General features: G+C 32.7%; 1 protein-coding gene across 6 annotated transcripts in view; it reads right to left on the reverse strand.

The window, feature by feature from the left end:
* Positions 1–27,918, reverse strand: part of brp (ELKS/RAB6-interacting/CAST family member bruchpilot) — a 71,826-nt gene that overhangs the window by 3,691 nt on the left and 40,217 nt on the right. For 2 of the 6 annotated variants that reach the window (XM_089177391.1, XM_089177396.1), the window contains 10 exons: positions 21,503–22,498; positions 9,703–9,870; positions 8,445–8,612; positions 6,669–6,932; positions 5,883–6,269; positions 3,881–4,183; positions 3,629–3,781; positions 3,359–3,547; positions 3,142–3,281; positions 822–3,054 (listed from right to left, as the gene is read on the reverse strand). In XM_089177391.1, the coding sequence (XP_089033517.1) occupies positions 822–3,054; positions 3,142–3,281; positions 3,359–3,547; positions 3,629–3,781; positions 3,881–4,183; positions 5,883–6,269; positions 6,669–6,932; positions 8,445–8,612; positions 9,703–9,870; positions 21,503–22,498 (5,001 nt within the window). Of the gene's footprint in view, positions 1–821; positions 3,055–3,141; positions 3,282–3,358; positions 3,548–3,628; positions 3,782–3,880; positions 4,184–5,882; positions 6,270–6,668; positions 6,933–8,444; positions 8,613–9,702; positions 9,871–13,593; positions 13,606–21,502; positions 22,499–24,824; positions 25,130–27,918 lie in introns of those variants that run through there. The other 4 variants (XM_089177392.1, XM_089177393.1, XM_089177394.1 and 1 more) reach the window with 4 other exon arrangements.

Below are 27,918 nucleotides of genomic sequence, written 5' to 3' on the forward strand. Positions count from 1 at the left end.
TTTTCTTTCAATTAACAAAGTGTGAAGAAAGTAGTGCTCACGGGTAGTGCAACAACGTGGATGTGATTTCTTTGTATTTTTTTCTATTTACATATTTTTAATTTATATTTTTTGCCTTCTCTGTCCGACTGGCCATTTATTATTTTTTATGTTTTGTTACATACATATATGTCTATGATATTGCATATATATATGTCCCGTGAAATATATATATATAATTTAAGAGAGAGTGAGAGTGAGAAAAAGAGAGAGAGAGAGAAAGAGTGAGATTTAGAGTGACAAGTATACACATCCGTCGAAGAGAAGCGTCCGCTTCAGTTCCCGCCGCATCGCCATCGACGAGGATCACGATGATGGTGATTATATATATATATGGTGATGACAGAGAGAGAGAGACAAAGATAGTGAGTGAAGAGAGAGTGAGAGAGACATAAAGAGTGATTATAGTTAGTGATAAATAGATAACTTCACGTGGACTCTCCATCACGTGATTCCAGCGATGCTACCGACGAACAACAATAATCAACGCAGAGATAGAGATATATATATATATATATATATATGTAGTATATATATATATTCGGGCTGAAGTGCTCGCGTTGGATAACAATTGAGGAGGATTTGTGCCAGTATACATTATCACTATAGTTGTGCTTAATTGTTGCAATAATAGTAGTAATATTTGTTGTAGTAGTAGTGATGGTGATCGTGGTGATGACAAAGGTGGTAGTAATGATGGTGATAATAATGATGATGATGATGATGATGATGATGATAATTATAATGACGATGACGACGATGATGATGCTGCTGCTTCTAACCTGATTTTTCTCGATTTCCTGGCACAGCATCTCGAGCTGCGCCTTAAACCTCTCGCGTTCAACCGTGCCCTGTTTAATTTCCTCTTGAGCGCGCTCAAGTTCTTTTCTTAATCGAGCCGCCTCCTGCCCGTTCTGCGTTTGCGGCCCGGCTGCCGGTTGTTGTTGAAGCTGTTGTTGCTGCTGTTGAATCGTCATCTGCATTTGTTGTATTTGCTGTTGCTGGGCGTGTAATTGTCTCTCGATCGATTGGATGTGCTTCTGAAGTTCCGTTGCTTGTCTCTCAGCAGCGTCCGCGCGTTGTTTCTCCGTTTCGCAGAGTTTCCTCCATTGTTCGAGTTGCGCCTCGGTGGCGACCGAACCACTTTCGGCACCCCTTGTTGTGATCTGCCTTTGAAGTTCTTGCACACGTTTTTCCGCTTGCTCCGCTCTCTGGCGTTCCTTTGTTTGTGCCTGCGTAAGCGTTTGAATTTGTTGATTCAATCGATGTACCTCCCGCATGTTTGCCTCGAGAGCTTCCTTCGCGGCACGATCGGGTGTTTGCGCGTGCACTCGTTGTTGTTGCAGTTGCTGCAAACGGCGCACCTCTTCCCGTTGACGCTCGAGTTCCGCCTCGTTTGCATTCAATTCCTGTTGGAAATTGACCAACATCTCTTGAGATTTTTCTAATTGAATAACCAATTGATCCCTCTCGACCTGCAATTGCTTAGCCTCGGCCTCGAGTTTTTCCTTGATCTTTTCTATCTTCTCCGAATGTTTCTCCCTGTTCTCCAATATGGCCGCCATCTTGTCGCGCTCTCGTTGCGCCAGTTGCAACTCGTGTTCCATTCTCACCACATCCTCGGTGACTTGTTGCTTCTGCTGTTGAAGCATATTGTTGCGGCGTAGCTCCTGATGGAGCGCGTCCCTCTCCTCTCTTAGCAAGGTCATCTCAGCGGCTAGACGCTCGAGCTCCTTCTTGTTCAACTCGGCTGCCTCTTGATACTTGGTCGTCTGCATATGAACCTTCTCGAGTTCTTTAGCCAATCTACCAGCCTCGAGTTCAACCTGATTACGAGCGGTCAAGGCCTTGTCCAGGCTTGCTCTTAACCGTTCGACTTCGATGCTCGCGCTCTCGGATCTCGTTTTACCCTCGGTCTGCATCAACCTCTCCAGCCTGACGATCTCGACGCGGAGTTTTTCGTTGTCCGCTTCGAGGGCGTCTGACTTAGCCTTGATTTTATCGTGCCGATCACGTATCTTCTCGGTCTCGATCCTAGCCCTTTCGATTTCGCCGCGATTCCTCTCTTGCGCGGCATTTGCCTTGTTAGTTTCCTCGCGAGCACGCTCGAGCTGAAGCTGCGTCTCGTGCAGCTTCTCCTCGAGTTCTGCGTTGCTCGATTGGTGCCTCTTCAATTCGGCTTCCCGACCCTCTAGGCGTTCCCTCAGTTTCTCGACCTCCTGTTGTAGCCTACTACCCTCGCTCTGCCATTTCTCCTGTTCGTACTGGTATTTACCTCGAACACCCTCCGCTCGTTCCAAGTCGGCGCGCAACCTCGATGCGTCCTGCTCGGCCTTCCTCGCACGCTCCAATTCCGCCAGTGCCTTCTCCAGACGATCACGTAGCCTCTCGACCTCCAGTTTCGCCAATTCGTTTTCCTCCTTCTGACGTCCTTGAGTTTCCTGATATTTACCGAATCGAGTCGCGTACCTTTCGCACTCGACTCGCGCGCTTTCAGCTTCGGCTTTAGATCTTTCAGCCTCAGCTTGAGCTTTCCTAACTTCGGCTTGCTGGCGGTCGTATTTCTCGTAAACCTTTTCGATCTCCAACTGCATACGTGCCAATTCTTCCTGGGTTTTCTCCATAGCCGCTTGAACCTTGTTCAATTGCGTATGCGCTCTATCCAATTCGAATGTTATTCGTTCGTTGTCACCTACCAATTTTTCACGTTCGTTCTGTAAACGACGCAATTCTATTTGAGATTTTTCGTAACGTTCGCGCATCATCTCGAGATCGACCGCCAGCCTATCCAGGTCCTCTTTAGATTTCTCTTCCTGTTCTTTCGTTCGACCAAGCTGTAAAGCAGCCCTGTCGTACATCTCTTGGACCCTGGCTAATTCTTCTTGAGCTTTACGCGCGTCCTCTCTACTCTTAGCCGTCAGCATCTGTTGCTTCTCAGCTTCGAGCTCCAATCTATCCTTGTCGGCTTCCATCACTTCGATTCGGTTTTGTAGCCGATACACGTCGCTCTGAGCTCTGTACGCGATAATCGGTTATTAATAAATTAAATAATATTCGATAGTAGGTAATAGTAAATATCGATATAAATAAGATAAATCTTACCTGTCGTATTTCTCCAACATTTTTTCAAATTCCTTGCTTACGCTTTCTCGTTCCTCGTGAGCTTTTGTTATAGAATATTGAGCTTTTTCCAGTTTTTCTTTTAAAATTTTAACCTCTGTTAATGCGTCATCTCGCTCGATCTAAATGAAATGGAAAAAATATGTTACAGTTACAATTTAACTATTAAACTTCTTTTATCAATTATCCATTTACTCACGGTTAGCTTCTGATGAGAATTGTGCGTCTTGTCCCATCTTTCTTTCACTAATTCGAGCTCGGACAATACATTTTCCTTTTCACGTTGCATCTTAGCTATTTGACTCTGTTGGAACTCTATCCTTTCGTTCAACGTTTCTGTTTCTACTTGGAAGGTGTCTCTTTCCTTCTGAAGTCGTTGCATGATCATCTATAATAACAGACAACGAAATAAATAAGAAATCATCTTTGCAATTGTCTCACCTTTTAATTGAACAAGTTGATTACTTACCTGAGCTTTTTCGTATTTGTCTTGAAGACGATCAACCTCTAACTGTATCGTTTCTCGTTCTTTTTGCATTCTGGTTGATTGACCCAATGCCTTGTCCAATTGACTTTGCAAATTCTCAAAATCATAATTTTGTTTTTCTCTTTCCATTTGCATCTAAAAAATGATAAAAGAATTTATTTTAATTTGATCATTTTTTTATGATTGTTAAAGATAAATTCAATTGTATATAAGATCAAAATTTATTTTACTTACTCTACGAACTTCGGTTTGTGATTTGTCGAGTTTCTCTTGAAGTTTGTCTACCTCGCTTTGAGTTTTATCGAGTAAATTCTGCAATTTGTCTTGCTGCAATTGTGCCTTGCCGAGTGTGGCTTGGGTGCGTTCCAGTTCCTCTTGGGCTTTTTCGAGTTCACCTATTGCCTTTTCTTTCTCCGAATGAAGACGTGCTGCTGATGATTGAGCTCGATCGTATTCCTCTCGTAGACTTTCTTGTTCCGTCTGAGCATTTTCTAATCTTGCCTTTAGCCTGTACACCTCACCTTGACTCTTCTCAACCTTTAAAAAACAATTAATTTTCAATCATTCACAAACAGTTTTAGAATTCAAAAATTTAAAATATTTTAATATTATTGATAAAAGTTTTTCTAATTGTTAAATGAATAAGGTCAATCCTCATAAAAGATTCTTTTATTATTCACGAAGGTGAGTTTATAATTATTTGCAGTATAATTAATATTTTTGTTGGGCTGTGTATTATTGAGTATTGGTACTTCTTAATAGGTTTCCTTGAAACCACAAAAAACTAACAGTACAACGGTACATACAAAAATTCAAATTAAATATTGCTGATAATTATTTATTCATCTTACTATTATAATAATAACTGTACAGTAAAATATTATTTCAGCACTTTAACAAGCTTCACTTAATGTGACTTATTAAATGATAAAAGGATTAACCCACATCGATTCCTATCATATACTTTCCCTCCGGTAATAGCCATATCATTTCACGCATACTACAAAACCACCAAGCGTACAGTAGGTAAGTATACTATATACACATACATATATATATATAACAGGGCATAATGTAAGCACATACTCGTTGCTCGTTATAATCCATAATTAACGTGACGTTAATACGTTTCTACATATATTGTTTGAATCGGACTAGGATTATCTTGTCTATTTCTCTAGCATTGATTGATGTAAGTATCTCTTGAACTTTCTTTGATATCAAACATTATCCTCATTGAATAATAAATTATCAATAAATGAATCCGAATGATATTATTGGGGAAAAACATAGATATAGAAAAGAAAGATAATAAAATATTAACAATTGCGATTAAGTCAGTTAGATTAAAACCTGATCGATATTTATGCTTTAAGTTCTTATAAAATTTCTTGAAAGTAACGTGATAGATAAGCCCGGCTCAAAGAAAATCTAATTGGAGAAACATTGTTTAATTTATTCAAGGTGTCTATCTTTGGTGTAACGAATTAGATCATTTTTGAACAATTTTCCAGTCGTTTGGTCGGGAAGATAGTTATATCGATTCTGCTTCCTCTAAAAGATGAGTTTTATATCGTGTAGATTGTGGTAAATGTCCAGGCGAAGAAGGAAGCTCTGATTAGAAATTGATTCTCATTGGTTACATGAGTTTCCACGATAGAACCATGAGATAGGCAAAGTAAAGGGAAGATGATGAGACAGATAAGGATGTAAATCGATTGCAATTAATGCCGATTGTTCACGAAAATGGGAGATTGATCCTTTTGAAAGTTGGCCTGGAGCTAAACTATCAAGTTGATTCAGGCGATCGATCAATCTAAAGGTCATACGAAATAGGGCTAGCATATAAATTGGTTAACCAAAATGAATTATTGTTGTATACACGTTTAATTAACAAATGTCGGATTCGTGAAAATATTGATCCGGAATTCAAACCACGAGTATTCCTATTTCTGGTTGATTGTTCTAACCTTTTAACTATTCAGGACTCTACCTAGCGAATATTTATTATTTGAGTATGGAGATGTTTGATTGCAAACAAATGTTAAGGATTACTCGTAGTAATCGATAAAGAAATGAATAATTGTAAATATAAACTGATTTTTATGCTACCCTGTTGTACATTTACTTCAATCTTGTGTTTTATTCATATCTACGAATGAAATTAATTCTACTTCAATAAAATTTACAAATTTATTACAAATTGCAAGAATTTACCAATTAGCAAGAATCTTACCTTTTCTTGAAGGGCAGCAGCTTCGGCCATTGCCCTTTCATTATCGGCTTGTGTAACCCTAAGTTCAGCTTGAGCTCTTCTCAAATCAGCTGCTGTTTTCTCTGCTCTTTCTTGAATTCGATCTATTTCCTCAGAAGAATTCAAGGTACTCCTACCATAGGTCTGTGTCCTTTCAATTTCGTGCCTGAGTCTTTCCTTCTCTAATTCCAACCTGGCCAACTTTTGCTTGGCGGCTTCCCAATCGGCTCCACTGCGACCGACTTCGGATGCTGCTTTGTCCAGTTCGGCTTTGCTCTTGCCTAACTCAGATTGCGAACTTTCTAGTTTTGCCTCAAGTCGATCTTTTTCTGCTTGTGCTCTTTCCAATCGAGCACCAAGTTTCTCCACCTGGTTAAAAGGTATTTTTATAATTGTATAACAAAGGAAGGGGAAATTGTGTTTTCCTAAAAATAAATTTGATAACAAACTGGTAACCTCAATTCCTAATTAAATATAGCCACTAATTTCTTTCAAGACAAAAACATTTACCTATTTAATACAAAACTTTAAAAATATTTATTTACTGCTATATTTAAAAAAAGAAACAATTTTGACTTTATCGGATCTTTTTTTATCCAATAAGACGTCAAACCCCCGAGGGTAGAAATCCCCCAAAGGAAAATTGTATCTTTTTAACGAAGAAACAGAGTCAACTATTTAACTCAATTATCTTGGTAGATAAATTCGTAGAGACGTCGAAGAGAAAATAAATAAAAATAAAAGAGTCAACGATGAATCTTAACTCACTTCAGACTCGAAAGCATGAATCTTCATTTTGTACTCGGCAATTTCTCGCTCATGTAATTCCCTTTCTTCCTGTTTCTCTTGTTCAGCGCGATCCCTCTGTTCCCGTAATTGTGCCATTTGCTTTTCCTTATCTTCTATTGCTTCTTCGAGAGTACTAAGAGCACCTTCGCTACTGCAATGGTGGGCCTGCATAGCCGTTAACCTGGCTCTCGTCATATCAACCTGGTTGTCCTTTTCTTTCAGCAGATCCTCCAGATTTTCGATCTGCAGTTACACACGAACTCATCTTTTAACTTTTGGATCTTTTTGACATCCCCACCACTACCATCACCACTAATTCTTTTTCATCATCTCCCCAAAATCCTCGTAAACATAAGATTATTTGATTAGTAAAAGATACAAATATTATGATATATGTTGTTTATAATTTAATTTACATTAAATATGTATATATAACAGACATCTTTGTGTGTTTACGTAACGAATATGTTCCTCGTTAACAACGTGTACATTTGCTAACGAGTCAAATTGATAACGATTAATCATGCTTTTGTATGAACATACTTCGTTATTTATGTTTAATTAGAAACGTTCACATTTTATTTCGTATAGGATTTTTTTTCAAGTTTTGTTAATAGAGGAATTTGGGTATCTAATGGAATCAATTAAATATTAGTTCACATATATAAAAATTAAACATATGAACAATTATTATGATTGGGTCACCACCTACCTTTAATTAGCTCATCTTCGTATTTTTTGGTTCATCTAATTTTTCAACTAATGGTAAAAGGACTTTTTTTAACGTACTAAAATGGATGATAATATTTTTAACTAAATTAATACAAAAAATTTGTGAAACAATAATAGAACCTATAACAAAAAATGAAACATACAAAATTAAGTCGTTTATTATGAAGATGGTGTAAAAGTCCATTGTCTACAAAAACATTAAAGAATCGCATAATTTTCATTGATTATAAATAAAAACTCAAAATTATGCGTTTTTTTCATTTTTTTTTAAACCATTCATAGATATAAAATTAATTTAATTAAATAATAAATAAGGTAAGGTGCATAAGAAATGAAAAATAAATCAAATAAACCAAAGACACAACGCAATCTAAGGATGCTTTATTTAATATTTTAAACCTATGATTTACATCTGTTGATTTTATTTTACAAATATAACAGAAGTAACTTAAATTAAATATAAAATAATATATGAATGTGTGAGATAAAGAAAAATAAATGCTACACGTGTGGGATAAACGAAACGATATTATAAATAATATTACGCTAGAGGATAGAAAATAATAATAAAACGCTTATCTAACATTCACCTATCTAATATAAGCAATATTTAATAACCTACCACTATAAATATCATAAAATAGGTCGGATAACTAACGCACATGACACGCTTTGAAATTTCGAAGAAAATTCAATTAACCTTTAGAACATTTTCGAAGGATTTAAAATAAAATTCGCTTGCTCGTAAATTCGATTTTAAGATCGTAAGACGATTATATTAAAAGACAAAAATATTACGTTCACAAAGATTAATTGATATCTTGAAACTATTACAAAAATTGAAGGATTATAAATAAATTGATATGATCAATATATAAGGAGATTACCTTGGCGAAAAACTTTGGTCATCAGATTCTATCAATCTTATTGCCATGTTAAAATTATTTAAAAGAGTCAAATTTGAAAAAAAAAATTTTTTTTGAATATAAATATAGGCTAATGTAAATAAATAATAAATCTTACCTTCCGTTGAAGAACGTTGATTTTTCTATCCTTGATATCCATGTGATCCTTAAGTTCAGTTAACTCGTTGTTCATACGGTTGCGTTCCTGTTGCGCTTGCATTGCTGCTTGAGTTTTCTTCTCGATCATCCTGTTCTTCTCTTCCAACCTTTGCCGCATTTCCTCGACCTGGGAAGATAAACGTGCCGGCGACACACATGTCATCTAACTTACGCATACGAATAGTATTAATTAATAATAATAATAATAATAATAATAATAATAATAATAATAATAACGAAGATATTTTTTTTATAAGAAGAATAAGAACAACAACAAGATGATTAATCAAAGTATATTCGAATCACTGTAATATTTAAAGGCACGTAATATGTTATCTGACACCATATACGACACTCGAATGTCGGAATTTACGCTATGACTCGAAGCGACACGCGAGGAGAGGCCAAGAGAAATGCTTCCCACGACCCAGTTTCCTACTCTGCAGCTTGCTTGGCCTTCCTCCTTTTCCCGCGTAGGTGGGCTCTCCCAAATTCGATTTCGCAGCTTTGCAGCTTTGCCACTTTCGTTACGACGGACGTCACAGAACTACCTAACTCTTTCTAATGCTGTTTTTTTTGTTTATATTCTTTCATCCCTTAGTTTTAAACGAGTAAAAAAATACAAAATCTTTTGTGTGCAATTAGAAAAGTTTGATTCATCATTGAATAGCTTTAATTATCTTATTTTTATTTATTTATCTGATCTGTTAAGTGTTTTTCTAGAAAATTTGTTTTACTTTGAATTATAATTTAAATGGTAACATTAAGAATTTAACATTATTATTTTTTATGACACACATTAGATTTCCCTAATTTGGATCTAACGAATAGCAATAGTTTATTCTAAATAATTTAATAAATAATTTTATTTTTAAATCTATAACAAATGACATAATCTTAATCGCGTTTACAATTATTTTTTATTTATTAACCCCTTAAGTTGCACGCTCGAGTTAACTCGAGCGGCGTTGTATCCTATGCTGCTATCAAAATTTTGATTAATTTTGTATTTTTTAATTTTTTTTGCTAAGACAATGTTCTAAATTGTGTTTTTTTTACATAAAAAAAAAATTGATTTTTTTGGCCGGTTTTTTTTTTCAAAAAAATTGTGCGTTAAGGGGTTAATTTATTTTGAATAAAAAATTTGTAATAAAATTCTTGTTGTCTACTCTTAAAATCCTGTTATCAACATTGTTATTATTTTTTGAAACACTTACGTCAGCTTGTAACATATTATAATGTTCCTCTTTTGCGCATAAGGATTCCTTGAGTACGGCTATATGACGTTGATAATCCTGATGTTGTTCCTCCAATGTTTTCATTTTAGCTGACATCCCCAATAGTTCCTGATCCCTTCTCTGCAACTCCGTTCTGAGTTCTTCCAGCTGCGGAAAAAATTCGTCGTCCAGGAGAGGATTGGATCTCATGGCTTCGTCGACCTCGACGACGACGACGACGACGTAGACGACGACGTAGACGACGACGTTGACGACGTTGACGACGTTGACGACGAAGACGACGGTTTATTTTTTATGGCAACGAGTAACGGAAGCTTTTCTTTTCTATCATCTTTCCGTCTCTCCCCGCCATTACCCGAGCATGACCAAACATTTCTACCACATTTTTACAATTTCATCTTCGTTTCAAAAATAAATTTTTGTTTGTATTTTTTTTCGAATTTCTAATCAATTTTATTCGATATATGTAATTCATGGTGTTCTGTTATAATGAATAAATTTAATTCTTATTAGATCTTTTTTAATCTTTATCGTTTATTTTAAATTGTAAAATTTGGAAAAATCTTGTTAAGTACATGTAACTAATTTAACTAAAATTACATTATAGTGTATATATATATATATATATATATGTACATTCATTTTATTTATTTAATATGTTGAAAATAATTTGTATAAGTTCAACAAAAGTTATTGTTTTACATGTAACGCATTAACAAGATAAAAATCATTATATTAAAATAGGATTTGGTTTAGGGTTGAAACGTAGTCATACTCGAGGTTGATTTATATGTATATATGTACTTTTAACAGGCATGCAGCGGTTTAATAAAAAAACCAACGATACGAACAAGTGTTCCTCTCCAGTGTACATTATATACGTGTTTTAAAGTAGTGTCAGAGAATTTTCAATTGATATTTATATTGAAATATATATATATTGATGTATTGGTTCAATTTGTTGGATCAAGGATCAAGTTTGCAAGATAGGATCAAGGACGTATATTATGTACGTGTTTTTCTTATTTTGTTCTTTTTTTTTAATGTCTGTTTGTTTCTTTCTTTGTCTTTATATTTTTTTTTTAAATGGTTTTTTAGTTTTTTTGGTTTTGTTTTTTTCTTTTTATTGTTGTTCCTCTTTCTTTTCTTCGTGTACGTACCTAAACTCGTCTGAGATCTACTCTGGCATCAGCAGGCCGCATTAAAAGTGATATTTCGTTACGAGCTATCGCGGATTATTATTTTGTTTATTAATTGAAATGAATATTTGATTAATACCGTGAGAACTCGCAACGATTTCAAGCATAAAAAAACAAACATAAGTAAGTAAGTAAGTAGTGTTGTAACAGCTAATGTGTCTAACTAATAGTTTGAAGCTAAACAGTGCTACGCAATAGATTTTGCGTTGACGAAGATAGAAGAGAACTCACGGTTCTTCCATAAGCGAGAGTTAAGCATTATTTCAATTAATTTGAATGAAAATTAATACAGAAATAAAAAATACAAAAATAATGTTATTTGAAAGTGGCTGTTAGAATATTTTATTATATTTGATGATGCTGTTGCTGCTAAAACAACTATTTGTGATGTGCATTATTTTCTACTGTGATTATTATACCAGGGTATACCAAAAATTCTTATATGATTATAAAATTTCACATTACACTTTTTTAAAAATATTTTAAAGTTTCGTAATTTTAGAAAATAATTTTATTTGACAAATTTAAAAAAAAAAAAACGAAAATTATTATTAAATTTTGCAAACTATTTATAAATATTTTTTAACCCTCCGATGTATTTTTGGCACAGCCTATAATTTGACGAGATTCGAACTCGAATCTTCGAACGAAATTGTGCTCGTATTTTTACAAGCAAAGCTGAATTTTTAATTAATGAGCCACTTTCGAAAAACAACTCTCATTATTTCATTGTTCATAAACTCTTAATTTGAATACTTCAATAATTTGATAATATTTTTACGAAAAAACGTGTACACACGCTCGCTTATCGAAGGTTCGAAACATGCACGTGAGATTCTTCTGATAACACGCAAATCTTTGAAAACAAAAGCATTTTCTACGTGAAAACTTCCGAGCAGATCGAATTGACGTTTAAATATGGTGTGTCTCTTTCTCTCTCTTTATCTCTTTCTATTCTTTCTAATCATTTTCTCTTTCTATTTTTTTTTTATTTTGTTCGTAACATTGAAAATCAAAATCGTACAAATTATTATACATTTTGATGATTTAGAAAGAGAAAGAAATAGAGAAGGAGAACGATTGAAAAATAAAAATATCAAAAAGTGTCCTCTTCACCCTGCTCGTGTAGTTTTCAAGTGCACTAATTAATTCTCTTCTTTTTTTTTTCTTTTTTTTTTTCTTTAATTTTCATTAGTTTTCTTTTTTGTCTATTTGTAAATTATTTCTTCTATCATCGTGCTACGAGCTTTTCTAAGATGCGAACGAACGATTGTCGAATCGCGCGTTTCCTCGCGATCCATCGATCGTTGTCTACGATCACAAAAGGGATGATACTAGGTAAAAGAAAAAAAATAAGGGGGAGTAAACAGGGTTTGAAAATTTTCTCTCTCTCTCGTCAGGATCATTCGACGAGTTCAATCAACGTATGTGTTTTCTCTATTTAGTATTTTTTTTCCTCTCTTTTTTTTTTGTATACTTTTCTTTTTTACTCGTATTTATATTTTTTACTTTCTTTCATTTATTTATTATGATTCTTTTTTTTTGTCTTTAAATAATTTTTCTTCTCTTTTCCTTTCCTTTTATTTTTTTTTTATCTTCTTCGTTATATTTTTTCTTTAATTTAATCGCGAGAAAGGAGAAACTACATAATATAGAGAAAACGACTATCTACGATATTTTTTCATTATTTTCTTTTTTTTAATTAAAAAAAGACGGCACGCACACGCACACATACTGAATCGAATGATGAAAGTTAGCGGTCGAGTGATGAGATGTGGGTGTCCTCAAATTCGGAGATATTCTTTTCTTTTCTTTTTTTTCATATTTTTTTTGTAATTATTATTGATTTGATTGATGCTGATGAATGAGACAAAAGTACTACATGAAGACATCGAACTAAGGCTGGTTCCATCACCACTACAACCAGGCTTCAAAATTTAAACGTCGATTTAACCCCAATAGCCTTCAATCAAATTCTCTTGAAACAACGCGAATTAAATTGCAACGAAAAGCAAAATATATATACATATATATATAAAAAAAAAAAAATACAATTAGAGAATATACGTAGAAGAACACACAGACGAAGAGATTAAAAGAAGACATTGATATACAGAAGAATAAAAAAAAAAAGCGAAGTCAAGTTAACATACGACGAAATTTAAAAATAAGAACGTCGTATATTTAATTTTTTGAATCTTCTTTTGCAACGACAAGCTCGATTAAATCGAGTCTAAATTTTAAATTCCTTCGACGGTGTTGCCGGCAGGCTAAATAAAGAAATATTCAAATATGTGTTTGCTGTGTGAGTGTAAATATGCATGTATGTTTGTTTGTGTATGTCAAAATCGTGTAAAAATTCAGTATAAAAACAGTCAATGATTAAAAAACACGGATGATTTTTCTATTGGCAACAGTCGATCAACAAATGGATTCACACCAGAGAAATAGAGAGAGAAAGTGACTACGGAAAAAAAACGTAACACATCGAAAAAACACATCCTCCGATTTTTACGTGTTTCTCTTTGGTTGTTTTTTTTTTTTTTATAATACGGGGACTCTGTTTCTTTTTTCTTTTTTTTTTTTTTGGTTTCTGATCACGTAGATGGAAACGAAGGAAGAAAGGTCGTGAGTTGTAAGTGCTTCTCTGTCGGGTGAAGAATATCCTTACCTCCTCAGAAAGCTAGAATATTGGGGGCACCACGTTTAATAATGCTTCGCTCAAAACCAACCTAGGTCACCCAATTCCGCTCCTTTTTTTTCCTTCCATCAATCCTTCTTTTTTTTGTTTTTTTTTTTTTATAAAAAAAAAACAACATCATTTTACAAGATTTTTGTACACCTTTTATTGTTCTTTCAAATAAAGTAGAATTGAATTGAATTTTATCGTTATTAAAAATTTGCTCGATTGAATGAACTTATTACTTATTTATTTAAGGGTTGATATTTTCTGGATTAATGGAAGAAAAAAATGTTTGCGGAGTTAGGTACCCCGCCAACCTCTGCTGACTTATCGCTAACTTAATCATAAGACTTAATTTCTAAAATTGTATGTACCTTACTTAATATTTAAATTTCCAACAGCAAAGAAATCACGTCGCTTTAATCTGCGCGTTTCAATTCATTTTTAATAATTATCCCCATTTTACTTGTAATTATTTTTCATATTAATAATATTATTATTATTATTTGAACAAAACTTTTATGCAATGAAAAACAAAGAAGTATTTACAATATCTTAAAAAACGCGGTAAAGGAAGAAGAATGAACTAACGATCTCACAAATAAAAATCAAAGCGTAAAAACAAAAACAAAAAAAAAAAATTAAAATTGATAATTTAAAATTGATTTGACAATTAAATTCGTTTCTTTGTTGGTAGTGGTAGTCACCAAAGAAAACGTAAGACATACACATAAGTTTTCCTCGCAGAACAAACGAAACGATCCCCTTGCTATCGTAATTCCGAAGGTCGACGTAGAACGATATACGAGTAGAAATATCCGTCAGGGTTCGGTCATTGATTTAAAAACACCTTTCGAGCTTAATCTTTCAATCTAGCAGGAAAGATTTTATTGTGAAAAGAAAAAAAGAAATGACCGAACTGTCGGATATTTGTTTTTCTCTAATTTTTTGTTTTGTTTTTCCATTTCTTTAATCTTCTTTTTTTCTTTCTATATGTATATATTTCTCGTTTACCTTACTTATCGCAAATTGCTTTACGAGAGATGATGAGAGCTAGATGATGAGGGATGCATCGTTGATGTAATACATAATAATCGAGCTTAAAATACATGCTTCATGCAAACTGCACGAACAAAAAAAAAACACACACACACACACTTTTGTGGGATTCCCATGCGTCTCACAAGATTTGATTTTCGTTTGGTAAAATCGTTCGAGATGATCGATCGTACAAGATAATTAATTAATATTAATGATCCTTTTAGAAATAATTGTTTTTTTCTTGTTTTCTATTTTATGAAACCTGAAATCCTAATTTTTTGTTATTATTAGTTTTTCTTCTTTGCTGAAAGAGAAAAAAAGAGAATAAACGATTTATAACGATCTATAATATAATATATCGAGCGATCGTAATCGATCTCTCGAACGTAATGGATGATACATGCAATAACAAAAAGGGAGGATGAAATATAACGATGAACGATAATAATCACGATTAGAAACTAATCCTAATATAGATCCGTTCATCTAAATCTTTAATGCGGATCATACTTTTAAGTGAAATATTTTCGTGATGAATATTTTGATTCGAGACTATCATCGAAGCGAAATTATTGCGACCATTTTTTTTTCTTTTTATGTCTCTAACGAGTTTCGTGACGAGTGCGTGATTAGACGAAGTGATAATATGCGTTAGATTGAGCGATTGATTTTTTAGTGAATAATCGATATGACGTTGTTTGACTAAAGATGAGACGAAAGGAAACAAAGTAATGATGTTAGGGTTTAAAAAGGGAAATGATTTTTCGAGAAATGGATAGAAAGGAATGATTTTTAGCGAAAGGAAAAATGTGCGAAGTAAAATGCGAAATATTACGAATCGATTGATGAACAACTAAAGGAGTCCACGATAAACGTTTCCAAATAATAAATTCATCAATTTCTCTTTTTTTCTTTTTTATTTTTATCATACGAGAAAATAGAAAATAACATATTTTCTTCTCTCTTGAATTTTTTTTGTTTCCATTCTTTTAATCAACACTTTCAACGAAGATTAAACGAAAATAAAAAGTTGACTTGTTGTTCGTTAAAATTAGAAATAAAAAGAATAAGAAAATAGATAACGTAAGTTATAATAAATTTGAAGAAAGATGAAAATAAAAGATACGCCTTGTAAAAAAAAAAAATCATCTTTTTTTTCTTTTGCCCTTTTTTTCGGTTCGTTTAGTTTTGTTTTTATTATCATCACGTGGAACACGTTAAACAATTTTCCGTGGACAATCATACCCGGCTGCACCTTCCTCGTAGCACCTGCGGCTCCAAGCCTGTCAATAGTCTGCGGAGGAGGATCAATTTTGTATAACAAATATTTATATATATACGTATATATACATAAATAAATAAAAAAGTTGATGGTACATATATATTTGGTTATGGAAAAGAGTATGAGAGAAATGTAACAAAATAATTTTGGGCTTGGATTAATTAAAATAGAACCAGGTTTCTCGTGCGTTTTATTCTTTTTTGTTTCTTTGTTTGTTTGCTTGCTTAATTCGTCTTTTTGGTTAATAATATCTCATCTGTTATATTATTCTCATTCATTTTTCATTTAATTTCACCCTCGATTATATTTTTTAATCATCTCCTACCATTCATTCATTTAATCCTTAACTCACAGTGTCTCATTTATTAATTATATTTATATTCTTTTTTTCGGATTTCGTATGTTGTCAAGGATCCAAAAAAGGATATCGTCGATAACGATATTAAAAATGATTACAATAATGTATGCTTTTTCTTTTATTACATTCGTCTTCGAACTTTTCATTTATTTCTGTTAATTATTTTTCTATTATTATTCGCAAATGAATAAAAAATCTCGCGCGAGATCGTTTGCAAAATCCACGATGTTTATAAACTATTACTCTCTTAATTTTCTAAATTTCTATAAAAAAAAAAATTGAAAAAAGTAATTGTAAGTTTGTATCATCGTTTAGATTCGAGTTCCACATTCTTTCTTATATCCAAACGTGTTATTCTCCACTGTTGAGAGAAATCGATTTCGAAATGATCATTTTCCTAACGTGGATCATTTTCCTTTTTTTTTTTATCTATATTAAAGGATAACATTTTTTTACCATATTTTCTTAACTTTTTTTTTCCTTTTCTCTTTTCTTTAATTTCAACATATATTTATGTATTTTTTTTTTTTTTGTATTCTTTTATCACCGCAATATATCACTTTCTACGAAATTTATGAATCACACGATATTTGTTTGTATACGTACGTTTGTTTGTATGCATGTATAATTGTATTTATGTATATTCATTTATCTATTTATCTATCTATCTATCTATCTATCTATTTATTTATTTATTTATTTATTATATAAAACTTAACGATGTCGAAATTATTCGAGACATATTTCCCTTTTTTTCTTTTCTTTAATTTTCTTTTCTTTATTGTTATCATTATCTTTGTCATTTTATTTTTATTATCCTTACTTTCTATTTCTATATATTTATCTTTCTCTTTTCAAACTTATATCTTTCATCTATATTTTTATTAAATCGTTCGTAGGGTCAGGAATAACATTTATAACAAGGGTTGGGGATTTTAGAGGGATGTAAGCGAAGTTTCTTTTTTTTTTCTTTTTTTCTTTTTTGTAATATCACTTAAGAGAAGAAACGTTTGAAACGACGCGACATATGCATGTATACAGGTATATATGTGTGTATAACGTGCGCGTGAACGCAAAATTTGTTCTGTTTTTTTGTTTTTTGAGAGGGGCGAGTGGGTTCGAGGAGGAATCTTTAAAACGGGGTTCAAACATCTCACGATTATGTTTCTTACGAACAATGACATCTAATCGGATTACTTACCGAAAAACATTTTTTAATTGGTGTGTATGATTTTTATTTTCAGCTGGTTACAGCTGGTATGTGTTCTTCTAGGATAGGAAGGGGAAGAAGAGGGTTGGCTTGGGTCATGGATAAGATTATAAGACTGGGATACTAATTTGGGGATTCAATTTCAATCGGAAATTATGGACAAAAATAGGGAAGATCGATTAAATTGCTCTGAGCTACGAAAATATACAGCTGGAAGCTTTTTAATTTTTATTATTTTTTTTTCTTACCTACGTTTTATTTCTGTGTATATGTTTATGTATATGTATATGTAATATTTTAGTATATGTTTTTATTTTTTTATTTTTTAGTAAATATGTTTGCGCGCGTGTGTGTATATATTTTTATATATACGTGTATAATATATATGTAAATATGTAAATACGTATGTAGATAAATAAATGTGTATATATATTATATAGATATGTGTGTGCATGTGTGTAACTGTTTGTATGTTTGTGTGATAATAATTTAACGAACGTAATACTCTTTTCTTCATTTTAAATTGCTTTATCGCAATATCAACATTTATAGACATCTTAGAATATTCAACAGTGCGTTATCATTTTGTTTATTTTAATTTATTTTCTTTTTTCTTATTATCTTCTTTTATATTATATTTTTTCATTTTTTTCTTTACTTTTTCGCTTTTTAAAATTTTCTCATCTTTACTCGTATCTTCGTTTGCTTTATATATATATTATTTTTTAATTTTATTTTCTTTATTATTATTATTATTATTATTATTATTATAATTATTATTTCTGTTTTTTTTTCTTTTTCTTTTCCCCTTTCGTTCATTCTCTAAGGCCTAGTGATTAGGTACGCATAGTTTATTCTCGGGCTCTCTACGAACTACAACAGTAGAAGCTACCGAATATGACTTTCTGATTGACTTTCTCTCAAAGTGATTCTTTTCAACCCCTTTTTTTCTGTGTTTGTTTTTTTTTTATATTCTTATTTTATTTTATTATTTTTTTTTTTTTTTCAATTCCCTCTTATTCATCTCGGCTCGACATTTCGGAATCTTGCTTATATCGTTCTCCGCGTCTTTTAAATTTATATACATATATACATATAGGATGTATAAAAAAAAATAGTACAATCAAATGAGGAAAATGATTTCACGTGTAAAAATAAGTCAAAAATAAAATAATATACATAATTTGTTCGTTTGAGGGAGCATTTAAAAAAAAAAATCGTATATTCAAAGTCAGTATATGTTAAAAATCTTTAATTACCAATCATATTTATAATAATCATAGTTGTGAAAGAAAAGAAAAAATTAAGGATATTCTTGATTCCCCAAACGAAAATATATGATGTTTTGACTTATTTTGACATATAATCATTCATAATGATTGCACCATTTGTTTTAATGTACCTTGTATATCATATATCATTTAAATATGATATATGATAAATGTATATGTATATATATGATATAACTTTTTTCCTTGAAAAAATGTGTGGAATGAGTAGTAGTGCCACATTTGAAACCCGAATGACACTAATGAGAATTTACAACCGATCGATGATCGCGAACACATGCTCAAAAGGCTAAAATATGAATAAATCTTCGATCGGTCTAGCGCGTTAATTTCTAAAAACGTACACATATATGTGATATATATATATATATATATATATCTAAATAATAATTATGAATATATAGAAACCGGATAAAGGGTATTAATCGGGAATTTCCGTTATATACTCGATTCATAATTCTACTAACATTTTAAAAAAGAATCGTCTCAAAAAATATAATTACTCTGGTAATTTAAATTCCCGCCATTTTTAAATATCGCCGATGATCAGAGATTAAAAAGATTGGCTTTTATATATTTTTTGTTCTTCTTTTTTTTTCTTTCTTTCTTTCTTTCTCTCGATTGGGGGAAAATCTTTCGGTGATTTAAAAAGTAAAAGTCAAATTGGATTACGCTAGGCGTCATCCATTTTTTTTTTTCATTGTACTATACACACAACATATCTAACGCACTTACTATGTTTTTCTAGATCGTGCGTATTGATCGATATGAATCGACGAGATGTCAAAGTATATATTTAGGCGTATTCTGACGATAATTTCTAAAGGTCCTAGTTTAAAAGTTCAAGGATCGTCACAAAAATAAATGACGGTCTTCATTTCTTCTTTTTTTATCTATCCCCGAGGTCAAGAAATACGTCTTCCTCTTTCTTCCTCTTTCTAACTTTCGATACACGTTTAATATACAACAAGTCACAGGAATATTCGTATTACTTTTCACTATACATTTAAAATAATTGATTTTCCACTTATAATGCAAAAAGCTTCAATATTCTTATTCACATGGAAACATATTTGTTATTCAATTGTCAAAATGGATATCAATTTGATTGAAGAAATAACAATTTATTGTTAATGAAATATAATTTTACATAAATGATAAAAAATTGATCTCACAAGAATATTAGTAACTACGTAAGATACAATAATTGTTTTTGTAAATAATACTTATTAGTTGATTCTCCTTTGCATCTTATAACGATTAGGCATATTTTGTGTGATACCAATTTATTTATCAATTATACACAATTTTACTTCTCTTATACTAAAATGCTTTTTTGCAATAAAATTGATATCAATTTAAAATTAGAATAATCTTAAAATATGTTTCTGTGTATAAGAATAAGGAAATATTGTTTTACAAGAAACTATTGAATATTTTAAATTGACCAATGAGGATACGAATATTCATAAGACTCAATGTATATACATATATGTATATAGTATATATCCATACATATACATACTTTGTACTCTTTCGAGGAGCTAATACTTTTGTAGTTTAAAAAACGGAGATTTTAAAGATTTGTTCAATTCCATATTGCATTTTGTGATGTGTCATTCGTAAATAATATATATATATATATACATATATATGTATATAATATATGTATATTTATGTATGCACATTAGAGAAATAATCTCTACTCGTCGAAAAATCCGCCATTTTTGTTCATCTCGTCGATTCGTAACGACACAGGGCGACTTTTTTGTCCGGGGGTTATTCAAAGGCTATAAAGGCTATGTGGGTGGAGAGTTAAGGGGTGGTCTAATGATGGAAGGAATTGGAAGATAAGATTAGAAGGATCTGGAGTTTTTATGGCGAAGACCCACGAGATGCTTCGATATCTGTGAAAGCGACGACGACGACGACGACAACGACGACGTCATGCAGCTTCTCGGCGATACTCTCTCTCTCTCTCTTTTTATTTCTTTCTTTATTTCTTTTTCATTTTTTCTATCTTTCTCTCTCTCTCTCTCTCTTCCTTCAGTTACCGTCCTTTCTCTCTTATATTTCATTCATTTTTATCATGTATATTCTATGTGTGTATAATAGAAACTATATCATCAGATAGGCTCGATTGACTTAATTTTTCCAGGCACTCTTCATTCTTTTTTTTTTTTTTTGAGGGAGAAAAATATTTATTTTAACGTATATTATCTCTTTTTTTGTTTTCTTTCTTTCATTCTTTATCTTAAATACCCAATTTCACTTCGTCTCTTATTTCTTCTTGAATCCGATGAAACGAGAGACGAGCAGGCACGTTTATAATATATATATATATAATATTTATGTATATATATATATATTTGAAAATGTTAATTTTCTAGATCATGCTCCAGATGCTACTCAGTCGTCATCATCATCATCATCATCATCATCAACATCATCATCATCATCATGCTCCTCCGTAGATATTCGAAAAGCCGAAGAGAAGAGGGGGTTTCAGGGGGAGCGAGCGGAAGCGCGTGAGAGAGAACACACTCAGCGGACGTCGAAGATAAACGAAGATACGGTGTTATGTTAGAGCCGTGTGGTAGAGCCAAGGTTCAAAGGTAATTTGAAAGGTGTCGTCCCAATTCCGCGCGGCCACACCTCCCACCTCCCTAGACGGCGTCGTTCTTTTCGATGCGCACGTTGTTGATGAAGAAACTTACTTGCCGTTTGAAGTTCAGGTCGTGTTTGTTGAAGGTGTGGGCATGTAGCGCCAAGGCACCAGCGGCCGCTGGCTCTATTTGCCTTAAGTGCTGCTGGATCTGATGTTGCTGTTGTTGCTGCAATAGATGCTGCTGATGTTGTTGTTGCTGCTGCTGCTGCTGTTGTTGCTGCTGATGGAGATGATGATGATGGTGATGTTGATGATGGTGAAGTTGATGGGGATGAAGGTGATGATCGGAGTAACGATCGGTATAGGGATTGACCACGCCAGTGGTGGCGCCCGACGAGATACCGGCCAGGCACGAGGAACCGCCCCCAAGGACGCCGACCCCGCTGCTCCCGCTCAAGGTTCCACCTGTCGAACCGGCAAGCAACGGAGTGGTTAGTGCCGTGGACGACGAGTGACCGTACGGTACCAGGGAGGTCATCACGGACGGTCCCCTGGCCAAAGCCAACGTGCCGGACTGTTGCGAACCACCCAAGGGAGTCACCAATCCCTGTCGAGCTTGTTGCTCCATACCACTAACGCCACTTGTGACGTTTGATAAACCTAATTGATGTTGCTGCATTTGCTGCTGCTGTTGCTGCTGTTGTTGTTGCTGCTGCTGAAATTGTTGTTGAAGCTGTTGCATGCTACCACTGCCACTAGGGACAGCGGTTGCTTTCAACAACTGCTCCCTTAATCTACCACCGCATTCCTTGATACGCAATAATTCCGCTTCCAAAAGTGCTATCTCCTTCTCCAAAGTTTGTATCCGAGCATCTTTCGTCTCCATGATGGCCGTCAGGGTAGTGCTACCGGGCACGCCGCCTGGAACCGCCACGCTACCTCCTAAGACAGTACCGCTGATTCCCGTACCCCCGCAAGATACGCTACCTAGCCCTCCTAGTGCTCCTCCACCGGCGACCGGTGCACCAGACGACGCTGTCGACGCGTACGCCAATTCCAACCTCGTTTGTAGCCCTTTCAGCGTCTCGTTCGTCTCTTTTAGCTCCTTTACAACAGAGGCAATGAAACAGAAGGGCACGATTACACTCCTCGTCGACCTAGCTGAGCCACGCTTTTAAATTTTTTTTTTTAATTATTTTATTTAAAAAGATTTGTTTTCTATTTTTTTTTATTATTACTTTTACTTTTACTTTTGCAACTCCTCCTCATACGGCGCCTGCGCTCTTTCATATTTTTACTTTTTTTTTTAGTCTTAACTCTAACTCTCTTTTTTTCTATCTATCTATTATTTTACTTTTATCTGTCTGTTTGTGCAGTATTTTGTTGTTGTATAATTATACTTGTCGGTATCCGATTCATTTATTCGCTCCGGTGTCGAGTATATACTTGTATATTATATTCTATATGTATATATATATATATATGGATATACATATATCCATATATATCCATATATATACATATACACATATATATGTATATATATATATACATGTATATATTTTTGTTTAGATGAGATGATAGATTTGTTGATTCGCGTTAGCTAGGTGCTCCACCGCTAAGGAAACGAGGCTGTCCGATCGTCTTGTCTCGTCCATTTTCCTGTTCTCTGTAATAAATATCCGTATCATTGACAAGGTCTGATCATCGTTCGACCATTTATGTATGATATTTCAATTAGCACTTTTCGGACAACCTCGAACAGAAGCGAACGTTGCACCGGTATAGCGTCCCGGTTGACGAAAGAAAAGCGACGTTTCGCCGAGCTTCCAATCATTCTTTTCACATTTTCAATTTTCTAATATCAATGTTAATAAATTTTTGATTCTATTCCTTTCTCTTTCTCTCCGTTATTTTTTCATATATTTTTCTCATTGTTTTCTTCTTCCCTCTTTCTTTTTCTTTCTCAGTCAATTTTAATTCGTCTCTTTCTTTCTTTAATTCCTCTATTCTTCAAGCATTTTAACGTTGTTTTTATTCTTGAAAAAAATCTGTAGATTCACATTTAAAGTATATATATATATAATATATATTATATATATGTTATATATTTTATATATATTATATATATAGATAGATTATTGAAATATTTATTTATTTATTAATAAAATATATCTCCACGCACATACACAAAGATCATCGCGATTATAATCAATTATTATGTTCTTTGAAAATTTTATTTTTTCTTCCACTCTTTCTCTCCCATTTTGTCCATTCTATCCCTCTTTCTCTTTCTTTCTTTGTTTCTTTACTTTTATGCTGGCTGACGATTGAATTATTGTTAAATTAACGCGGATCCTCTTCCTCGACGCCGGACGCCGGGCGCCGCCGCAGTTCTTTCGCCCACCGCGACGTACGGCCGACATCATTTTTTGTCCATCCATTTTTGCTCGCAGCGTTTCGATGATTTATGTATTTTTAATTTGTAATTTATTTATCAATAAACACATGTTAAAGGATATATAGATAGAGATCAATCTTATCTATCTTTATAATAAATTTATTTTTTGCCTATCTCGTTTTCTCTTATATGAAAATACTTTCTAATCATCGTTGTGTATTTCTTATTATTGGGTCTTATTAACATATGTGAAAAACATTAGCACTGTTTAATGTCTAATTGAATTTTGTTTGTTTTTTTCTTTTCCCCCTAAACTCTTATCATATTATTTAAACTTTAATCATCGGGAAAATTCGGATTGAATTTTTCCTTTTTCTTCGCTAACTCGAAACGCGCTCACATCTCACATGGACAAGATTTTCCGTCGACTGTAATGTTACGTGTAAGAAGATACGCATTCGCGAGTTATTTGTGACAACAGTGTTAAATGATTGCCATTGATTGATATTAATTGGAAATATATTATTGAGATTTAGGTCATACGTCGAGAATACGCATCTGCTTGAGTTTACGTGTTCTGATTCGTTCGCGTGCTCCTAAGACGATAAATCTTTTAATTAAAACATGGTAAAACATTATATTTATGGTCTATAAGTTGCTTGATTTTTAATTACTATTAACCCTCTACAAATCTTACGTTATTTCGTACATTTAAAATATAATATTATTTATTATATGTTTATTCCAATATTATAATTAAAAATAATATATTAAAACCTTTCCCCCCTATAAATTTCTCATATATTTATGATTAAAAATTATATAATTTCCCTACTAATAAACTTCCCAAAATTGAATAATAGGGGGCTAACAAATAACTTCTAATTTTAATAATATAAATAAATGATTAATATAATCAAAACAAAAATGTTTGAAAATCATCGTAGGAGCATACACGAGAATGAGAAATGATGTCAGATGAGATGATTAGAAGTGTAAGTAAATGGTAGAGGATAAGACAGTAGATTACGCGAGGAGAACGACGTCGTAAAATCGCATGACGCATCAGGTCGGATCCAAACAGTCGCAAAGTCCTCCCTTGGGCCTGGAATCGGCTTCCTTGACTCGACTTGACGACTTTCGGACCGTCCCGTTGCTCGCGCATCGATAACGACGATCGGCGATGATAGTGGTAAGTCGTGATGGGCAAGAACGTGTCTGAGGCGTACAAGAACGAGAAGATAGTATACAATAATTGGATATGTTACATTCAGTGAGATTGATTCACAGTGGAGTTTATTAGAATGATTTTTAAGAGAAAAATGTTCAAGCTTGGTGCATCATATGTTTCATATATATATATATGCGTGTATGCATATTATTTTGTATGCATTTTATGTAAAACATAATATATACATGTAAAGTTATTATACAAATATATGATATGTATATTTATTTGTGCATATGTAAAATACATAAAAATAAAATAAATATAATTAACAGAGGCTGTACATATTCACTTGTTACGCGAAATTAATTTGATAATTTTTATACATACATATATATGTTTTGTGAATTATAATAAAAAGGGACACATCGCAAAGATTTTTCTCTTATTTTTTTTTTTTTTTTTAACGAGCCGAAAATATCGCGAAACAGTGACATGAATTTTGCGTTTTAATATTTAAAAGGATTTTGGATTTTTATTTTAATTATATTTTTTTACGTGAGGTACTTTTACTCAAAATATGGGTTATGACCTCGTATGGGGTTGCAGAAATTTTAAATATAAATGGAATTTTATATTAAAGAATCCTGTTCGAATAAATTTTCTTTACGATTTGCTATAATAATTGTCGTTTTAATTAGGATAATTTCAATGTCACACAAGTCGCGTGACTTTTGGCTCGAGTTTTCGCGAAAACATGATATACATACCGTGACTTTCCCAAAGGTAAGATCTCTGGCAGGTGTGTAAATTGCTTAATATGTTTCCAAAGCGTTTATAGTATGTATTAAACTAAATAGGATATATGATCGTATAAATATATGTCAAATATGTTATTTCTACGTTTTATTGTGTCTTTTGTAAAATAGTGCTTGTGATGTTTTGTTTTCGTGTTAAAAAAGAAATTTTACGAAAAAAAAGTATTCCACAATTTAGCCAATCGAAATTTTTTTGAAATTGAATTAGAACGAACTGTTAGGGAAACAAAAAATTCGAATAGAAGAATATAAAAAAGAAAAATATTCTCGCGTTTACTTAATTCATAAAAACCGTCGTAACACGCGCTACATTCAATTTTTTATTATTGCTTTGCATAGGAAAAATAAATAAATAAAAATGTTCGACGTGTGTCTTTTAGTGTACCTGTTAAAATCACGGTGTCGTAGGGCGTGTTCCTCTATTCTTTATTCTCTCCTGTATAAATCCTGATGGAATAAAACGAAAATGACGATGGTGGTGATTGCGATCGATGGGGTGTCGAGATGTTGATGGTAACTGGTGATGATTGGTTGGTGATGGTGGTTGTGATGGTGATAGTTGTGATCGTGGTGGTGGTTACTGTAGTAGTAGTAGTAGTAGTAGTAGTAGTAGTAGTAGTAGTAGTAGTAATAGTAATAGTAATAGTAATAGTAATAGTAATAGTAGTAGTAGTAGTAATAAATAGTAATAGTAGTTGTTTTTGTTAAACAGGGTGAGTGACGAAGGGGCGGATGCGGGCGAAATATTCCCCAGTGAGGGTTGCTAACGTCTTTTTACCACCTACACATCCAAAGCAGCTCATTCCACGCATTCCAATCACAGCGCATGTCTTATCGTTCGTTAAATCAATCTGCTTTTATTATAATAAACGATAGTACTTTTAGATTTATATACTTTGTAATTATTAATATTTTTTTTTAGAGTTCAAACATAAGTTTTGCTTTTCTCTATGATCAAATCGTCCCCCTTTTCGCGTCCTCGTCGTCGTCTCGTCCCGTCGTAATTTATTCTCTTTTTTTTTTTACATTATTTTTCTTTTTATCCTCATTTTGGTTAACTATTTTTTTCTAATATCTGTATTTTTTTTTAAATATAGATGTATATATATATATATGTATATATTTAGATCATACGCAAGATGCAAAAAGAGAGATAGACAAAGAGAAAAATCCTGTGGGTTTTGCGCACTGGACTCATGAGTTTTTAGGAGATAAAAGAAAGGCCTGGGTTTGGATCAGGAAATTAGATAATTGGTGATTTTCGTCGATTTTTTGTTTCTTTTTAGGATCTCGGTACATGCTTTTTAAAATGTGGAATTTGACAGAACATCGTTTTTGACATACTTCCATATTTTTATCAAATTGACGAATATAGTTTTGGAAATTTTTTTCATACGTTACTATTTTCTTTACAATCAACGTATCATTATTATTATTATTATTATTATTATTGTTATTATTATTATTATTATTATTATTATTATTATTATTAAAAAGAAAAAACTATTTCAATAAGTACGATTCGTTCGAATTACTTCAACAAAAGTACATTGACAAAATCAGTTAGTAAATTCAAATTTTGTACAAAAACACAATTATAAAAGGAAAATAATTAAAAGTAAAATGATAGGTAATTGATTTGCATCATTTTTGTTGAATTATTTATAAAGAATCTTTTTAATTATAATATAATATCTATATATTTAATATAATATCTTTTTTCGAGTTCATTGAAGTACGTCAATTTGAAATTTGAAGAAAAGATTCCTTGTGGATTTGAAAAAAGGATCATCAAGTAGGAAAAATATGAAAGAGGAAAAATAGAAGAAGAAGAAGAAGAAGAAGAAGAAGAAGAATTAGAATATATAAGTAAGAAGATGATAAAAGTATAAGAAGAGAAGGAGGATTATAGGATAACGTGACACAATGCTCGTGCTACTACGATTTTAGCGCAATGAAGTGAACAATAATGAAGAGACAGGCCTGGTGCTTCGGTGCAAAGTTTGAACGTAATTTTAAATTACAAAATTCAAGTGATAATTGTTTGATAATTGGCGCGTTCGTTAAATAACACACACACTCGTCACGGCTATGTTATATAATAATATACCTTAACAAACGTTTAAAAAGAGACACGA

Source organism: Polistes dominula, unplaced genomic scaffold (genome assembly GCF_049000335.1).
Source record: "Polistes dominula isolate Pdom_NZ unplaced genomic scaffold, Pdom_raw_medaka contig_20, whole genome shotgun sequence".
NCBI classification, from domain to species: domain Eukaryota; kingdom Metazoa; phylum Arthropoda; class Insecta; order Hymenoptera; family Vespidae; genus Polistes; species Polistes dominula.